The sequence below is a fragment of the Pongo abelii genome, chromosome 3 (genome assembly GCF_028885655.2).
Source record: "Pongo abelii isolate AG06213 chromosome 3, NHGRI_mPonAbe1-v2.0_pri, whole genome shotgun sequence".
Lineage (NCBI taxonomy): Eukaryota > Metazoa > Chordata > Mammalia > Primates > Hominidae > Pongo > Pongo abelii.
The window spans coordinates 171592141-171609314 of NC_071988.2; the positions used below are offsets into that span (position 1 = coordinate 171592141).

The window sequence follows — 17174 nt, forward strand, 5'->3', positions numbered from 1 at the left end:
TCTGTGAAATAAACAGTTTCTGAGTATTTTCACTAGAAAGAAAATCACTTCTGGAAGACATGGCTAACAAGTTTTGTTCCCCTAAATTTCTCTTTCCCTTTAGAATGGGTTCATCTCAATTTCTGGTGGTGCCCAGAGATTAGCAGCTCTAATAATCAGGCCTCCCTATCTTTCACTGTTAAGATTTAAAGTTCAGGGAATTATTTGAACAAGAAAATTCCATTACAGGTACATAAGAAGCAAATAGTTTTGCCCGTGGGTTTGCTGAATTTCTTCACTCCACCAAAAACTCACCTTTTGTAATTAGATCTATGGGCCTGCATCTTTCTCTTCTACTAAAAATGTGTGGTTCCTTGAAGGAGATTCGTTGTGGGGGTTCCTGAAGATGTTCACTTTTGGAAAGCTCCTTGGGAAAGCAAATCCTTCTGAGTGTTGCCTGATGTTCTTGCACCACATCACGTGTTTCCTTTTTGTCAATCTCCAAAGGTATGTATTTGCCAGATTTCAGTTTTTGGTGTTTCTTTCTAAAAACATTTATAGAAGTACCTTGAACTTTATTCTATGAATAAAACAAAAATAGATTTTGGCAAAATTTAATTTTAGTATGCATGATTTAATAAAGTTAAATAATAAATTTTATTAATAAGTTCACAAAATTGCATCTCTACTACATACATTTTACAAGGCACCTTACTATATAAGACATTTACTCTAATGTAAATTACAAATGACAGTAACCAGCTAAATCAGATGTTATTCCATGTCACTCTCTAAAAGTCCTTCAGAAGCATAAGGATTATATTCCCCTTCGAAAGAAATGTAAATTTTAAAATAGCAACTTTCTCCCCAAAGTGATATTTTTAATTACAGGTTTCAAGTCCACTGCAAAATAGGAGTTTTTCAAATAGACATATAGGAATTAAATTATTTTCAACCATCTTTGAAGAACTTTCAGATGTCCATAAAATGCTAACATCCCCCAAATCTCTTCCTTTGCTGAAACAGAAATAACTGAACATACATGGAGGTAAGCTCTCAAAAAGAGCATACTGGTAATAGGACATACATTTCATATCCTTTTAATCATAATTGCTTCTTTATTTTGACCACCTTGAACAACAGAGAAATAATACAGCTCCAGGTCTCTGACAGGTAATTATCCAAATAGCGTAACTGTTCTACACACAGATAGAGCTATAGTTCTTCCCTATTCCCCCAACAACACACACACACCCAAAAAAAGGTTTAGAAAAATTCAAATTGTTGCTGACTCAAAAGGTCAATAAGGAGGTTTTAGTGTGCTAGTATTACATTTTGCCAGGCAACCGAAGATGGAACATTGGGCTGTTATTATTAGATACAAATTTTAAAACAGGTCAAGTTTCTAAGGCACATCTGTCTAACTCTGAAGACCATGAAACATTCATCCCATGTTCCCACCAGTGAAATTAATATAATTGAAAATCATTTTAAATTGGTTAGAGGAAAAATTAGTTAAGCAATGTGTACAATGTTGATTACAAGATTAAAAGTATGTATGGCCAGTCATGGCATTGAGGACCATTCAAAAGAAACATAAGTAAAAATTAGAATCCTCCTCTCCAACTGCAAGAAATATTGAAAAATATTTAAAAGCTTACTTAAAATTTTGTTTAAAAAAACTTTTAAGTATTCAGCAGGGGACTAGGATCATTTGATACACAGTAAAACATCCGAAGGTACTCTCCCCTCACCTGTCTTCCCAAAGGCCCAACGGTCACAATAGTTGCCCCTTCCCCAAATTTGCTACCTCCTCTATAGATGCTCTCCTCCAAAACGTCACCCTGTGCTGACCCTCCTCTGTCTCTTTGTTATCCCTTTCCCTTTCACTCCATCTTCTCACTTTCCAAATATATGCCATTCAGCAAATATTTATTGAGCCAGGCATAATCATTATTGCTAGAGATACAGCATTCAAAAAATAGTCTATGCCCTCAAGGATCTATCAGACCAGCAAATGGACAATCTTAATGCAAAAAGATACATGGAATATAATGTATAATGCTAAGGTAATCATGCCAAGGGTATAGAAGAGACTCATCTCACAATTTATTTTCTAGTTTAGCTCTGACTAAACAGCATTTAAAGGGATATTTACTTGAGATGATAAATCCAATTATTTATGTTAAAATTCTTCAAAAAAATTTTAAATTGTATTAAATGTACAAATTAAACACATTTATATAATTAAAATTCATATAACTAAAAAATCTTATTTTAAAATGTCATTTGAAATCAATTTTTATAGCTAGTGAGCATTTCATTTTTCTTTTCAATTCTATTCTATTTTTTATTTATTCTATCATATATTAGGGTTTATGCAATTCTTTGGAATAATCCTTGTAGTATGCAAAAATTTTAAAATGTAACATTAGATAAATGCAAAGGACTAACCTCATTTATTTTCTCATAATGTTGGGCAATGAGAGTTTTTGCTTCTTGAAAAAAGTCTTGCTTGGTGATCTCTAATGTAGGACCTAATATAGAAACAGAGAAACATTTTTTAAGCAGTTAATGTGAAAGTAAATTTTATAAGTTGACATTATAAAAGGAAGCAAAAGAATATAATGATCTCTTAACATAATATTTTGCTTTTAAGAAGAAATATAAGGTTGTAATGGTCAAATGATAAGATAGGTTATCCTAAGTTACTTCAGTCCAGAGAAAGCAAAGAAAATATACAAAACAGAAACAAATATACAAAACAGAAACATCCTTCAGTTCTGAAAGTCCTTTAAATGTTACTGTATAGAAGATATAACAACATGTTTTGGGCACAAAAGTTATTAACAAGTCTATCTGTGTTTTCCATACTTGATGACTAACGTATGAAGCTGTACATTTCCTCAAGAGTATTTACCTTCCAACTTGTTGATAAAATTATAACTGTAAAATAAAATACCTCAATAAATTTATTAAATAGAAGAAGCACTGAAATTAAAAAACACATGCCTATGGATTTTTCTACGTTTCTTAATTTCTTTCGACTTTTCTTTTTTTTTTTTTTTGTGAGACAGAGTCTCCCTCTGTTGCCCAATCTGGAGTACAGTTGCACAATTATGGCTCAGTGCAACCTCTGCTTTCCAGGCTCAAGCAATCCTCCCACCTCAGCCTTCTGAGTATCTGGGATTACAGGCGTGCACCATGACATCCAGTTAATTTTTGTACTTATTGTAGAGATGGGGTTTCACCATGCTGCCCAGGCTGGTCTCGAACTCCAGGGCTCAAGCAATCTACCTGCCTTGGCCTCCCAAAGTGCTGGGATTACAGGTGTGACCGAAAGCACCCGGCCTAAGTTTCTTAATTTCTTTTAACCAGGGCTATGTATACAATTCCACAGCATGTAGACTACATCATTCTCATTTAGCCTTGTCTAAGTTTTCCTCTTTATATATTTTCTTTATTATTAGCTGATTGTGTGCTTGCTTCAGCAGCACAAATACTAAAAATGGAATTGTATCAGTGGATCCTGACACTTATAAGTGTTTCTTGGCTTCCTCCTCTTAACTCGAACTCAGCGAAATTTAAATATATTACCTATTCAAAGTCTGGCCAGTGGGCTCTCTGTTTTTATAACTCTACCTCCATTAGTACTCTTACTATGAAGGTTTTCTCTACTCTTCACCCACTCAAATTTTAAGCAATTAAAAACTCAATCTTCATGTAAATCAAAACTATAATGAGATACCACCACACTCACCAAAATGGCTAAAATTAAAAAGACTGATAACACCAAATGTTGATGAGGCTGTAGAGCTACTGGAACCCTCAAGTATTGCTGGTGGAAATGTAAAATAGCATAATCAGTTTGGGAAAGATATGGCAATCTCTTATAAAACTAAATATACACTCATCCTACAACCCAGCAATTCCAATCCTAGGTATTTACCAGAGAGAATGAAAATGTATGTTCACAAAAGATTTGTACAAAAATGTTTACAGTAGCTTTACTCATAATAATTCTAAATTGAAAACAGCCCAGATATGAAACAACAGAAGAGTTTGTAAACTGTGGTTATATGTGTACAATAAACTACTACTTAGCAATAAAAAGAGGTACTGACATGTACAACACTATGGATAAATTTCATAAATATTATGCCAAGTTAAAGCAGACTTACACAAAAAAGCACATGCTACATGGTTCCACTTATACAAAGTTATAGAACAGGTAAAACTAATCTATGGTGGAAAAAACAAAACAGTTATTATTCTGTGGGAAGGTATGATGGATTAACTGAGAAGAGACATGAAGGAAATTTCTGGAGTGATAAATGTTCTGTATTTTGATAGGAATTTGGATTATACAGGCACATATTATCATTAGTGTACTCAATGTACACCTAAGATTTGTGCATTTCATTGTATGTACATTTTACATCAAAAGAAGAAAAACTATAAACAAATAATTAATTCTAACTAATGATATGCATGTTGATTGATGGATGGATATGTGATAAATCAGGTACAGAAAAATATTAATGGTAAGAACTTGGTAGTAAGTATATGGGCATTGATTCAAAATTCTTTCAAGTTTGCTGTATGTTTGAAAATTTCATAATAAATTATTGAAGGCCACACTATCTCTTTATTCTTGCACAAAATATCTCCTTGCTTTTCACCACGTACACTCACAGGCCACAGGTAGCTGTTACCTTAGGGTAATGAGGTCCTGAGGAATGGAGCCTGGTTCACATTAATTTCCCAATTCAAAGCCAAAAGAAGCACTGTCCTCACATGGAAAGGGCAAGAGTTCTGGAATTAAAACTGTTTCATCAAATTTCAACTAAAATCCAATTTTGCTTTGAGGAGGCCTCTAGCCAGAGCATTTACTTCATGGAGGAAAGGCAGCGAGCTATTCGTAGGTGTGACTTCACAACCTGTCCTCCTTTTCCTTCTCTCGTGACAGTCCTTTCCTCTTTTAATTCCCTTTTTCTGACTAATCAAATATCCCTTACAATTACTTTAATTACAATCACTTATAATTACAACATTGTCATGTGTCGTACACATGACAAGCAATATAATTTATTAATATATTAAGTCACTGGTTTTTTGTTGTTGTTCAAAATGTAGCTTTGTGGAAACCATCATGTCTTCATTTCAGACAAGACCTTAGAGATGTTCTAGTCTTCATTTATAGGCAAATTCTGAGAAGCAGAGACCTGACAGCCTGCTGAAGTCACACAGCAGTACTGCGGCTCTGCGTAGGCACTGTGCTCCTGAGTTCCTTGCTGCTCTTTTCTACAAATGTACTGCTTTTCCCAGTGCCATGTACACCTCATGAGTACTGGAAATTCCTCTGAAACTTGGCTGGTCACACTGGTGAGATATGCAGATTTCCCTGACACTTGCATTTTAAGCCAGCACTCCTGCCCCTTGTTGTCATTTAATGTGCTGATGCAGCTGTTTCGATTTCCCCCTTTGTAACTAGAATTAGCTTTTGACAGAGGAGTTAAATTCCCAAAGTAGCATTTTCTTCCTTGCTGGGCTCTTTGTTGATTAGTCCCTGATTTCCCCTGTCCACAAGTGCCACCCATCACCTGTGGACTGTGGAGAAACTATATGCGCTCTAGTAGCGCTAATGGCCTTGTTGGGGCCAGAAAGCAGATCTTGACATATCAAGGTATTGTCACAGCACACCCATATAGTCAGGCCATGAGATTATTGAGCAGAACAAGGCCTGAGACTGTTCATAAAGGAGCAGAGAAAAGCAGCCAAGGTCAGAAAGCAGCAATTTCACATAGATCCTGAAATGGCTCCAATGAAGGCATGTGGACATTGACTTCCAGCTGGCAGTCCTGAGCCCTTGTTGTTATTTGAGGCACTGAGGTAGCTGTTCCGATTTTCTACCATCACTAAAAAGTAGCCCTTGAACAAAAGAGTGAAATTCACAAGATAGTACAAGATAACTCATACCTCAATGCCTTAGAAAAGACAATGCTAGCATCATTTATTTTTACAATTTCCAAGGACATGTATCTATTCCACAAATGAGTCTAAAAATTACGAGAAATCAAACAACATTTTTATTAAAGCTCCATCTAGTCAATAATCTTTGAGGCTTCTCTTTTCTTTGTTCATAATGGGGTAAGAATACAAGCTTGCATCTTTTACACATTCAAGTGCACTTCATCTATTATTTTGAGGAAGTTGCCAAGGTCTGCTCCTTCTTTATTATGAAAACTATACTTATAACTTAATTTGTAAATACATATTGATAGTATATAGAATGATTTTTAAGAGCTCTTATTCCTGAGTCACACTATTTTGTGCTTGAATTCCAGTTTGCTCATGAACCTTATTGTCTTAGCCTTATTTTTCTTATTTGTAAACTGAGGATAATAATAATATATGTCACAGAGATTTGTCTGAAGATTAACTTAAACATTGTTACAAAACAGCACAGCACCTAACATAAAAGCTTTCAATAAATGTGAGAAATTTTATTATTTTTGATATTATTGCATTACTATCATTGGGCTAAACTTTTCTCCAACAGTGTTTATATAATTTTTTTTTTAGTCAACCCTCATTTCTTCAAAATCACAAAGATAACTTCCTAATGCAGTTTGGGTAAATTGTCTTATTAAAATTCCTTTTATCCAAAACTAATATGTTTGCAGTTAATAAAATATTTTCGTACGTAGGATTCTTCATGTTATTAAAGTTCCCAAAAGCAATAGTAAGTCATTATAAGCAATAATAAATGTTTTGCAATAAAGTTCATGAAGAGGTTGAAATGGTCATATTAAACTCATCTAAGACATGAGTGCAAATACTAACATTCCCATAGGAAAAAAAATATGAGTAGCTCTAATCCCAAATATTTCACTAGCCTAAAAATTTTCACACATTTATTTTATCTTTAAAAAAAAATTCATTTTTCATATATCATCAGCTTAACACAACTGTGATGATGGTTCATAAAACCAGATTTCTCTACTACTTTAGAGGTTCTACATAGTTGCTCCAGTGAGCCTCTGAAGTGAAGATACAAAAAGAAAATCTAGTTATGGAAACTATGACAGAGAATGAGCCATCTCTTAATTAGAATCATTGAGTAAGTATTTTCTGTATCCAAAAAGACCCAGGGGCTTAAAAACATTTGCTTTTCATAACAATAATAAAAACAACCGGCCATACTCAGAGGGTTTACATCCTTCCCATTAACAGGTTACATTCTTCAGAGAGGCTTCACAAAATTTTAGTTAAAAGATAATCTTAAGCAAAGATGTGTGGCCACATGGCTAAGGCCAACCCTGTGTATGTAATCAGAGTAAATGCCTGACAGGTGTAACAAAAGCCCCACCTCAGACACAATGGGACTCAGTTTAGCACACATTTTTTAAGTACCTACTAAGTGCTAGATGCTGTTTTGATGCTAAATGTGCTAAAATAAGTAAGACTAGCTATTTCTGTCTTCCAAGTGCTTAAGAGTCTAGTGCTAGAAAAAAATGTGTAAGGCATTTGCCTTGACAGTCAGTTAAGATAGGCACTGTGATAGAAGCCAACATAAACTACCAACACCCCCTACCGCTAGCTCACTAATGTATGAATTTCCCTTTAAAAAGATAAAGCTTTACACTGTATTATTGAAAATAACATTGAAAACAGAAATATCCCAAGAGAAATAGGTGAATGGAAGCCAGGCTAAGGCAGTGGTTTTAAATATGTGCTTCATTAATTTCATGTGCCTTGGGGGTGCTTTCTTCTTTCAATCAAAGAAGCTCAGATCTTATCTGTTTTACATATTTGAGCTCTTCCTAAGTTTTATTTTGCAGAATTTCTTTGCTGAAAAGTAAACACACAACAGCTAAACAAAAAACAAATAAAGGTCTGAATAACAGTGCATCTGTGGAAAGAACCTGCTTGTAAACAGGTTCAGATGGAGAGAAGGATTAGAGTACCAAGAATTGGGGAGAAGCTGTAGAGAGTAGAAGCTGAAGAGGAGAGAAGCTGGAATTAAGGCCATCAGTTCTAGGGTAAAGAGTTATGGAGCTGGAAAGTAAATAGAAGCTCTTTGGACAAAAACTTCAAATACAATAATTTATATTAATTTCATTACATGTAAGTGAAGAAAACATAAATTATTTCTAATTTCTTCCTAAAAAGAGTTAAAGAACCAAATGAAACCCAAGTTTCAAGTGGCATTTGGTTATCAACTCCTAAAACACATATTCAACATTTTTTCCCATAATACATTCTGCATTAAGACTCAACTCTTCAGTTCTAAATTAAAGGCACTCTGTTGAGTTGTCTCTTACTGACTCACTTTCCCCCTCCCTTATTCTCTGGTCTTCTTTAACAGAGTATCTTGCCTTCTTTGCACCAAGAAATGCTAATAAGTTTCATATATACCTCAGACATATTTTACAGGGTACTGCCCAAAAATCTTTCTATATTAATATTTCTCAGACTGTGGTCAGGTTACTAAGGAGATGTAGGGAAATGCCAGGCTCATAGCATCAAGGTCATGTGGGCATGACCTAAGGCAAAATGGAACTAGAGAATATTCCTCCTCCACTTCCTGGATCTTCCACCCTTTCTGACCTTCCCATCTTTAAAAATGTTCTGTGTTATCCAAATAAAAAGAGAGTTAAAGTGATCATCACAGAGCTCTATTGGCAGCCCTGGGCAGATGCCAGCTGGCCTGTATCGTATACTGTCAGGGGTAACAGGAGCCAAGACGAAGCAGCAGAACAGTAATAACCTCAGCTCTATGTGCAGCACTATATGTTAGGATTGCTTGTATTTGCTGCCAAGTCTAGATTAACTCTAAAAGAAATATAATGTGTAATTAATAATAATGTATGGTATATCTGAAAGTTGCTGAGAGAGATCTTAAGTAGTCTCATCACACCAGAAAAAAAGCTAATTATGTGAAGTAATGGATATTATAATTAGCTTCATAGAGGTAATAATTTTACAATGTGTATATATGTTAACACGCACATTGCACACCTTTATATTCAATTTTTATTTGCAAATTATACCTCAATAAAGCTAGAAGATTATACAGTGTGAACTGAATATGTAATTTACATGTAATTTAAATTTTTCTGGTAGACATATTAAAAAAGGTGAAATTAATTTGTCTAACATAATTTTTATAGAATATTTTATTTAAATAAAATACATCTAAATATTACCACTTCAACATTAATCAATATTTAAAATGAATTAGATATTTTACATTCTTTTTGTTCCATCTTCAAAACTCTATATGTATTTTGTTTGTACTTACATACATCACAACTCACATGCTAAATTTTTATCAGAACTACTTAATCTGTATTTACATTTTATAAAATCATCACTTGAAAAAATAGATTTATATGCCCAAATTTGTTCCAAACATGCTTAAAGGTTTTCCAATAACTGAATTATCAGTTTTTAAGTTTAAATTAAAATTCATTAAATTTAAATTAAATATTCAGTTCCTTAGTTTCACCAGCCACATTTCAAGGACTGAATAGCCCACATGTGACAAGTGGATACCACATGGGACAGCACAATAAGTTAAAAAGATCTCTCAAAAGTTGGTTATTTTTAAATAAAGGGAATGGAATAAATCCTTTCAAGACGTGCCAAAAAGTGTAGTGCTCTGAGGGTCACTAATTAATAGAAAAGACTGGTTAAAACAGAGTGTTATGACTTGTACGATGTTAGGTAAGCATAGATACTCACATTTTGCTTTTTCAGGCATAGCCTCTTCAGCAGTCATGAGGAGCAGTTAGAATGATCTTCTTTTTTAAAGTGTGAGCTCCAAGTCCTTAAACACAGTTACATTAAGTAATTCAGTGATGTTAAATATTTATTTTTAGCTATTTCTTTTGCTCACTCATAGGTAAATAGGGTGAATGATTAAAACTTTTTATATGTCATTTCTGTGCTCTATAACCTTCAATGCCTTCCCCTCCAAAACACAATAACAATAGCTAGCATTGGGTAGGGCTCTGTAGTTTATCGAGTGCTCATATACATGTTGCCTTACTGGTTCTAAGCAACCTGATAGGAACTATTATTATGAATATTTGGCAGATGTGGAAACTGGAGCTTAGAGAAGTAAAATAACTTGTCAAGGTAAGAAGCTATGTAGTGGCATGTGCAAAACTCAAATCCAGATGTTTGGGCTCAAGACCCTATGCAGGTCTCTCTGATTTTCTACTACTTTCTACTACTTGCTTTCTTACTACTTTCAACTAATATCCAGTTAATACTAATAATAAGGTATTTTTATTAGTTATTATAGTTGGTTATATTAGTTAATATAAATATATTAACTAATAATATATTTATATTATTAGTTAATACTAATAATAAGGTATGGCACATACCTTATACACTCCTGCCTTCAGCTTAGGTTTATGCAAGCCTTCCACTCAGAACGCCTTGACCTCTCGTCTAGATTTATTTATATCCTACCTGCCCTCAAAGCCTAGGTTCAAATGCTACCTCTTCCATGACCACCCAGCCTCTTTTCCTGTGATCTATTCCTCTCTTAAATACAGTAGTTATGTTGTCCATGCCTCTCCCAAGAAATGTATCATATGCTGTCTGTGTAAGGGGCTAAGAACACAGAGTGATCGATATATACTACATATCTATATTCCCAATTTTAGTCCTATATATTCCCAGTTAGACTCCAAATGCCTTGAAACCAAAACTATACTTTATACCAGTAGTTCTCAATGCTGGATGAATATCAGAATCACCTAAGGAGTTTTTAAATATACGTCTAGAGTGGGACCTAGGCATCTGGTATTTTTGAAAGTTTCCCAGAATATTTAAATGTTCAGTTAGAGGAATGAAATCTGCCTTGTGCCTCATCCTTCATGGTTCCCAGCTCAGTGCATTGCATTCTAGAGGTGCTCAATAAAGGGCTGATTAATGGTTTCATTAGCTGAGCCCTTCTACATTTGATATTATCATTACTTCAAAAGCATTATCCAAAATGCATCAAATGTTACCTCTATATCCAAGGAGTCAGTTACACCAGTGCATACTACTATATGCTCAAATGGCTTTACAATTAGAAATGGGAATATTAAATGCTTTAGCAGAGTTCCATGGAGGCCCTTGTTCTAAGATTCTATGTATAATTGTTCAGTTGACAGACTTGACTAACAAACTATGAGTTCAGAATCCAAAACCTATTAAATAATGTGGTAATTATTTCAGTAAATCTGTAAGCCAGCTTTGCCCTATGAAAGTCAGGACCCTGTAGCCTCATGCTCTTAGATAAAAGACTACAACACTTTTCCTCAGCTTCTACCCAGAGGGGGGAAAATACTATTGCAGTTACAGTTTTAAAATAGCAAATCTGGAACTTCCAAAAATGATTAATTCTCAAATTGTCAGCATCATCTCATGGGCTAGAGCACAGAACATGTACCTTGTCTGCCTAGTTCTGCAAATGAACTGGGATAAATTAAAATACTGCATCTCCCTCAGCAATTAACAATCAGAACTCATCTTCTGGCCTGGTTTAATTACACTGTCTTCTTTAAGTATAAGAAGGAAATAAAAATGTTTTGTGCTCCATCATTTTCTTGTTTTAATTTCCACAGAAATGGACTCTTCTCTGGGTCTGTTGGCTCCTCCACCTTAATTCAGTGTGCCAGGAGTGTCAGCCTGCATTAAATTGGCTGGAAAGCAAGACATCCCACTGTCCTTTTAATGCAGAAAACTAGCCAAGCATCCTAAGGGGTGCTGGCATGGTAATGTCCCTGCAAACTGATGAGGGAGGACTCTGAGACAGGAGCTGGGGGTGTAGAAAGGCCATGAAGGATGGAATTGCTTAGAGATGGGCAAAATGCCACAAAATATCAGCAAATGGGGCCCCTCTCCACTTTAAGTCTCCAGCAGACAGTTACGAGATGCTGAGTCCTTCCTAATGCATCCATCAATTAATAAAAGCATATTTAGTGCCTGAGCTGTGCAAAGGACTTGCCATTTATTTCAGAAAAAAAAGCCAAAAACATAAATCAAATTTTAAATAAAGATGCAAACAACATGCAAAAAGTATGCCAGATGTCATAAGGAAATCTCTGAGCTTTGTGAAATAAGTGATATAAATCCGTGAGTACTATGAGTTCAAATGAAGACAACATCACCGAGGCCTGAGAAGGTGACATAAAAGAGAGTTCAAGAAGAACTGAGCTACTTACACCTGGAAGGGTGAGCACAGGGTTAATCAGAACCAAATGCTGGCCAGTACACCCCTGTGGTACTGAATACCAGTCCTGAGTGGATCAGAATGCCTAACTTAAGAGCAGAGAAGACAGAGAGGTGAGAGAAATAGTACAAGCAAAGGCATGGAGGTGAGAATATTCGTAGTCTGGGGGACATCAAGTTGTGTGTCTGTTTGATTTTAGCAGAGGGCTACATTTTATGCTGCTGAAATGGTCAAAGAACTATTGAAAGTTTTTGAACAGGGCATTGACATAACGAATGTTCCAGAATGTAACTTCCATAAAGGCAAAGATTCTGTTTTCCTCTCTGCAACCTCCCATGCCTTGAACAAGGCTTGGTATTTGGAAGGATCTCAAAAAGCATTTGCTATTTGTATAATCAGTAATTATGGCAACAGCATACTGGACAGGGATGACCTACCTTCTCACGTTTCCTTCAGCACATTTGTGAAAAAGTCCTTTCACCCTTTCTTTTACAGTAGATGCAATTTAAGGCTCTCTGAAACTGGGTTACAGGAATGCTAAGGATTTCTAATTCCATTTCTACATGGATGAAAGACAAACAGAAGTAGAAATTATTTCCCTACCTTATCTTCTTAGCTTGACATTCCTAAAGTAGATGACTGATAAGACTTTAAGGCTGGGTACAGTGGCTCAGTATTAAAATCCCAGAACTTTGGGAAGCTGAGGCAGAAGGATTGCTTGAGCCCAGGTGTTCAACACAAGTCTGGGCAACATGGTAAAATTTCTTCTCAACAAAGAATACAAAAATTAGCTGGGTGTGGTGCATTCATGTAGTCCCAGCTACTCTACTGGAGGCTGAGGTGGGAGGATCAGTTGAGCCTGGGAGGTCAAGGCTGCAGTGAGCCATGATCGTGCCACTGCATTCCAGCTGGGCAACAGAGTGAGACCCTGTCTCAAAGAAAAGAAAAAAACAAGACAAGCCAAGACTTTATCATGGCCCTTATAATTCAGTATTCTTTTGGAAAAAAAAAAAAAAATGCCTTATGGTAATTAGCAGGATGCAGGGAAACAAGCCATGCTCCAGGGATCTGGAAAGGCAGTTTCAGCAGTTGATATTACGGCAAATGGAAGTCCTCATTTACTACCCAAAACTTTCTCCCCACTGTTCCTCCACCTCAATCCTCCTAACCCTGAATCATGCTTTCACCCTTCCCCATTTCTCTATCTTACAAATTGTACCTATATCTACCTAGTTGCTCAAGCCATATATCTTTTATTTCTCCTATATTTTTGTCTACCACATCCAATTCATCAAGTCTTCTAGGTTTTTAACTTAAAAATACATCTGCTTCTCCCCATCTTAATCTCCCAGCCACAATCATTTCATTCTGGGACTGCTGAAACAGCTTCTTAACTGCTCTCTCAATTTCCTCTCTTTCTCTGCCAATTCATTCTCCACACAGCAGAAGTCATCTTCTTAATCGTGTATCAGATCATATTATTTCCCTTCCATGGTTTCTGAACTTCATTTAAAATAAAACGTAACCTCTTGCCCTGAGCTCTTCTCTCTTATGCAACTGAGTATATATGGGTGATAAGCATAGTACTGGCATTCCACAACTCCACACAGAACTGAGCCAGAAGGCTTGGTTTGACTTCTCTTGGACTTAGTTTTCTCATTTACAAGGTAAAATTTTTGGGCAAGAAGATCTCTAAGACCCCATCAGTTTCTAAAACACTATTATTCCATTGTTTTGTGTACTATGCCAAAAAAATAGTTGGCTCCAAATCCAAGAAATCAACTGCATGGGCAAGAGTTCATGCCTCCCTCCTGACCTTCTCTACTTTACTCTGCGCTCTGTAACTCTGGAGAAGAATACCAAAAAAAAGTAGTCTAGACCAGGCCACTTCTGGTCATGTCCCTAGTTGCAGGCCTCATCATGTGTCTCTCAAGCTTAGGCCACTAGGACCTCCTTCCCAGCTTTTGTCCTAGTCACCCTTCTCTGATAAGTATAAGCCCCCTTCCACTTTTCCTCTACTAAGTCAACAAGGACCTTTAGGTTATTTTCTGGATTTTCTTTCTAACTGACTTCTGTCAAGTCTCCTGGTGTCTCTGACCAAATCATCAGATCTGCTAGCACCAAACAATAGGAATAAGAAAAGAGAAAGGAGAGCAGGTAAAGAAAACCAAACAGAACAAGTTCCAATGAGGGCCAGTATAACAGGACAAATATTAGGCATCTAAAATATGCAAAGGTATACAGTCATTGCTCTGTATATGAAAGATTGATTCCAAGACCCCTGTAGATGTCAAAATCTGCAGATGCTCAAGTCCCTTATGTAAAATACCATAGTATTTGCATGTAACCTATGCATGCCCTCCCATATAGTTTAAATCATCTCAAGATTATTTATAATGCCTAATGCAATGTAAATGCTATGCAAGTAGTTCTAACACCATATTGTTTAGGAAATGATGACAAGAAAAAGTCTGCACATTCAGTACAGACACAACTGTCCATTTTTAAAAAATATTTTCAATCCATGTTTAGTTGAATCAACATATGTGGAATCCATGGATACAGAGGTTCAACTACAGTAGATGATAGGAGAATAAGAAATTTATAATTGCAAAATTAAACTATAATCCAAACTTGTGAGACAGCCATAAAATGAGTTCGAAAGAAGATACTCTATGAATTTATGATTAATATCAGGCTAGCTAGGAACCCAGGGACCACATGGAACAGTGGCAAGCCCATGAAATTGTACTCCTTTCCTGATGCAGAAACCTTCCTCTAAATCTCTAATTAATTCAGGTTAATATATTACCCAGAACCAGGAAGTGGGAAGGAAAGAATATAAATGAATCATTAGGATATCACTTTAGCTAACACAAAGCTCAGAGTCTAGGAGCACTGTGATGAGAGCAAACTTGGATTTCAATCCTGATTCTGCCATTGCCAAAGTGATCTGAAGCAAACCAATTAACCTCTCTGAATCCTACCTCATCTAGAAGCAAAAGATTTAAAATAGACCCATAATATTAAAAATAGCAGCTTCAACTTATGTTTAAAGGAACTCTGTCTCAGAAGTCAATGAGAATAACAGGTGGAAAGCCTGGCTGCTCTGACTGAAGAGGATCTCATGGGCTTTCCCTGAACTGCCCATCACTCCCGACTACCTCCCACCCACCTTCAACCCCAGCACCCCCCAGGTTCAGAGGCACACCATCAATGACTTCAAAGGTAACTTCTGGATATAAGTTTTCACTATTTCATAAAATAGATATTATGTTCTATTCTTTTATGGGCATGCATGGACACTTACATTAATTAAGATATCTCAAATATTCCCAGCTTTACATGAAATATTTAAATCTTTAAATCACAAAAAAGCAGTTATTAATACATTTCAGTTCTCAACTCATTAAAAAGGAGATGTTAAACTGAGAACACTCTCCCATTATATTTTAAAATTCTTACTTTTTTTGGCTAAAATACACTCTTTTTTTCACCTTTTGACTCTCTTAATGGGTAAAACCAACTATTCTGAGCCATATTCAACAAGCTATGGAGTTTTTCTGTGATTTTATTTTAGGATTTTGACAACAGTTATGTATAAAATAGGATTTGGCAATACAGGAACATGTACATTGAAGGCCACTGAAGATCAAAGCTTACCAACAGATGATGGGCTGGGGTTGGTGAGACAAGACTATCATTCATAGTGGTTAAGTGGAGTAACTTGGGGGTAAAAATGAAATGATCAATGTTAGATAGACCTATACTTGAGTAGAGATCAACTACTAGAATAAATTGAAATACTGAATTTTAGTCCATGTATCATCCACAATTATAAGCACAAATGTACCTTATAATATAAAGAACTTTTACAAATCAATGAAAAATACAGGCAGTTGAATATAAAAATAAGCAACCAAATGGGAAAGAAGCATGTGAAAAGACACTCATTCAAAATTCATTCATCACCCAGGAAACACAAATAAAACCATGACCATCACACTCCCAAAAGAATGGCTTCTTTAAAAATAGCAAATGTTGAGAAAGATAGAACTACTGAAATATTCACACACTGCCTGTTGCAGTGTTAGTTGGTAGTCTTCAGGAAACCATTTGGTATTATCTTTAAAAATTGAATCTGTACCTAACCATGACCCAACCCTCAGACTCCCAAAAGGCACATATAAGAATGATCATAGCAGTGCTATTTGTAACAGCTAAAAACTAGAAGCAACCCAAATGTCCATTGACAGTAGAATACAGAATTTGCATTTTGTTTATACAATGGAATATTTCACATCAGTGAAAATAAACTGGTATATTCAAAGACATAGTATATTCTCACATATATTATTTTGAAAGAAGCCAGCATAAACAGGACACAGTCTATGTTTTTAATAATATAAAGTTCAAAAACAGGCCAAACTTACTAATGACAATAGGAAACAGGATAATAGAGACCTGTGAGGAAAGAGTGCAGGGTCTGAGGTGGGGAGCACAAGGAGGGCCTCTGGAATACCCTCCAGGGGGTACGCATTTCTTTATCAGACGGTGATTAAAGAGATGTGTTCACTTTGTCAATATTCATTGAGCTACACACAGGAATTGTGCACTTTTCTGATTATATGTTATAAATCAATTACTATTTACTTAACGATAATTATATATACTTTATTAATGTTTCAGTATAACCTGTTAGAACCCTAAAAATACTACCCTAGTCATTACAGGTAGTTCCATTTCTCTTCTTACACTCACTCAAAAGAAATATGAAGCATCGAGCTTTGGTAAAAGCCACCAAGATCTGTGCTGGATGGTAAGCCCCACCAGGTCAGGAACTAGTTGTTTAAATTTCTTTGTCTTCCATAAGACTGAGCACATGACTAGCCAAGTAATAAAATTCTATAAAAACTGTTTATTTGAATTCCTGCAAAGAAGTCCTAAAGCATTA

At 35.6% G+C, this 17174-nt stretch overlaps 1 protein-coding gene across 3 annotated transcripts in view; it reads right to left on the reverse strand.

The window, feature by feature from the left end:
- Positions 1–17174, reverse strand: part of IQCM (IQ motif containing M) — a 489167-nt gene that overhangs the window by 405865 nt on the left and 66128 nt on the right. For 2 of the 3 annotated variants that reach the window (XM_054554570.1, XM_054554571.1), the window contains 3 exons: positions 9730–9814; positions 2434–2516; positions 295–559 (listed from right to left, as the gene is read on the reverse strand). In XM_054554570.1, the coding sequence (XP_054410545.1) occupies positions 295–559; positions 2434–2516; positions 9730–9766 (385 nt within the window). In that variant the 5' untranslated portion in view covers positions 9767–9814. Of the gene's footprint in view, positions 1–294; positions 560–2433; positions 2517–9729; positions 9815–15883; positions 15947–17174 lie in introns of those variants that run through there. The other variant, XM_054554569.1, reaches the window with a different exon arrangement.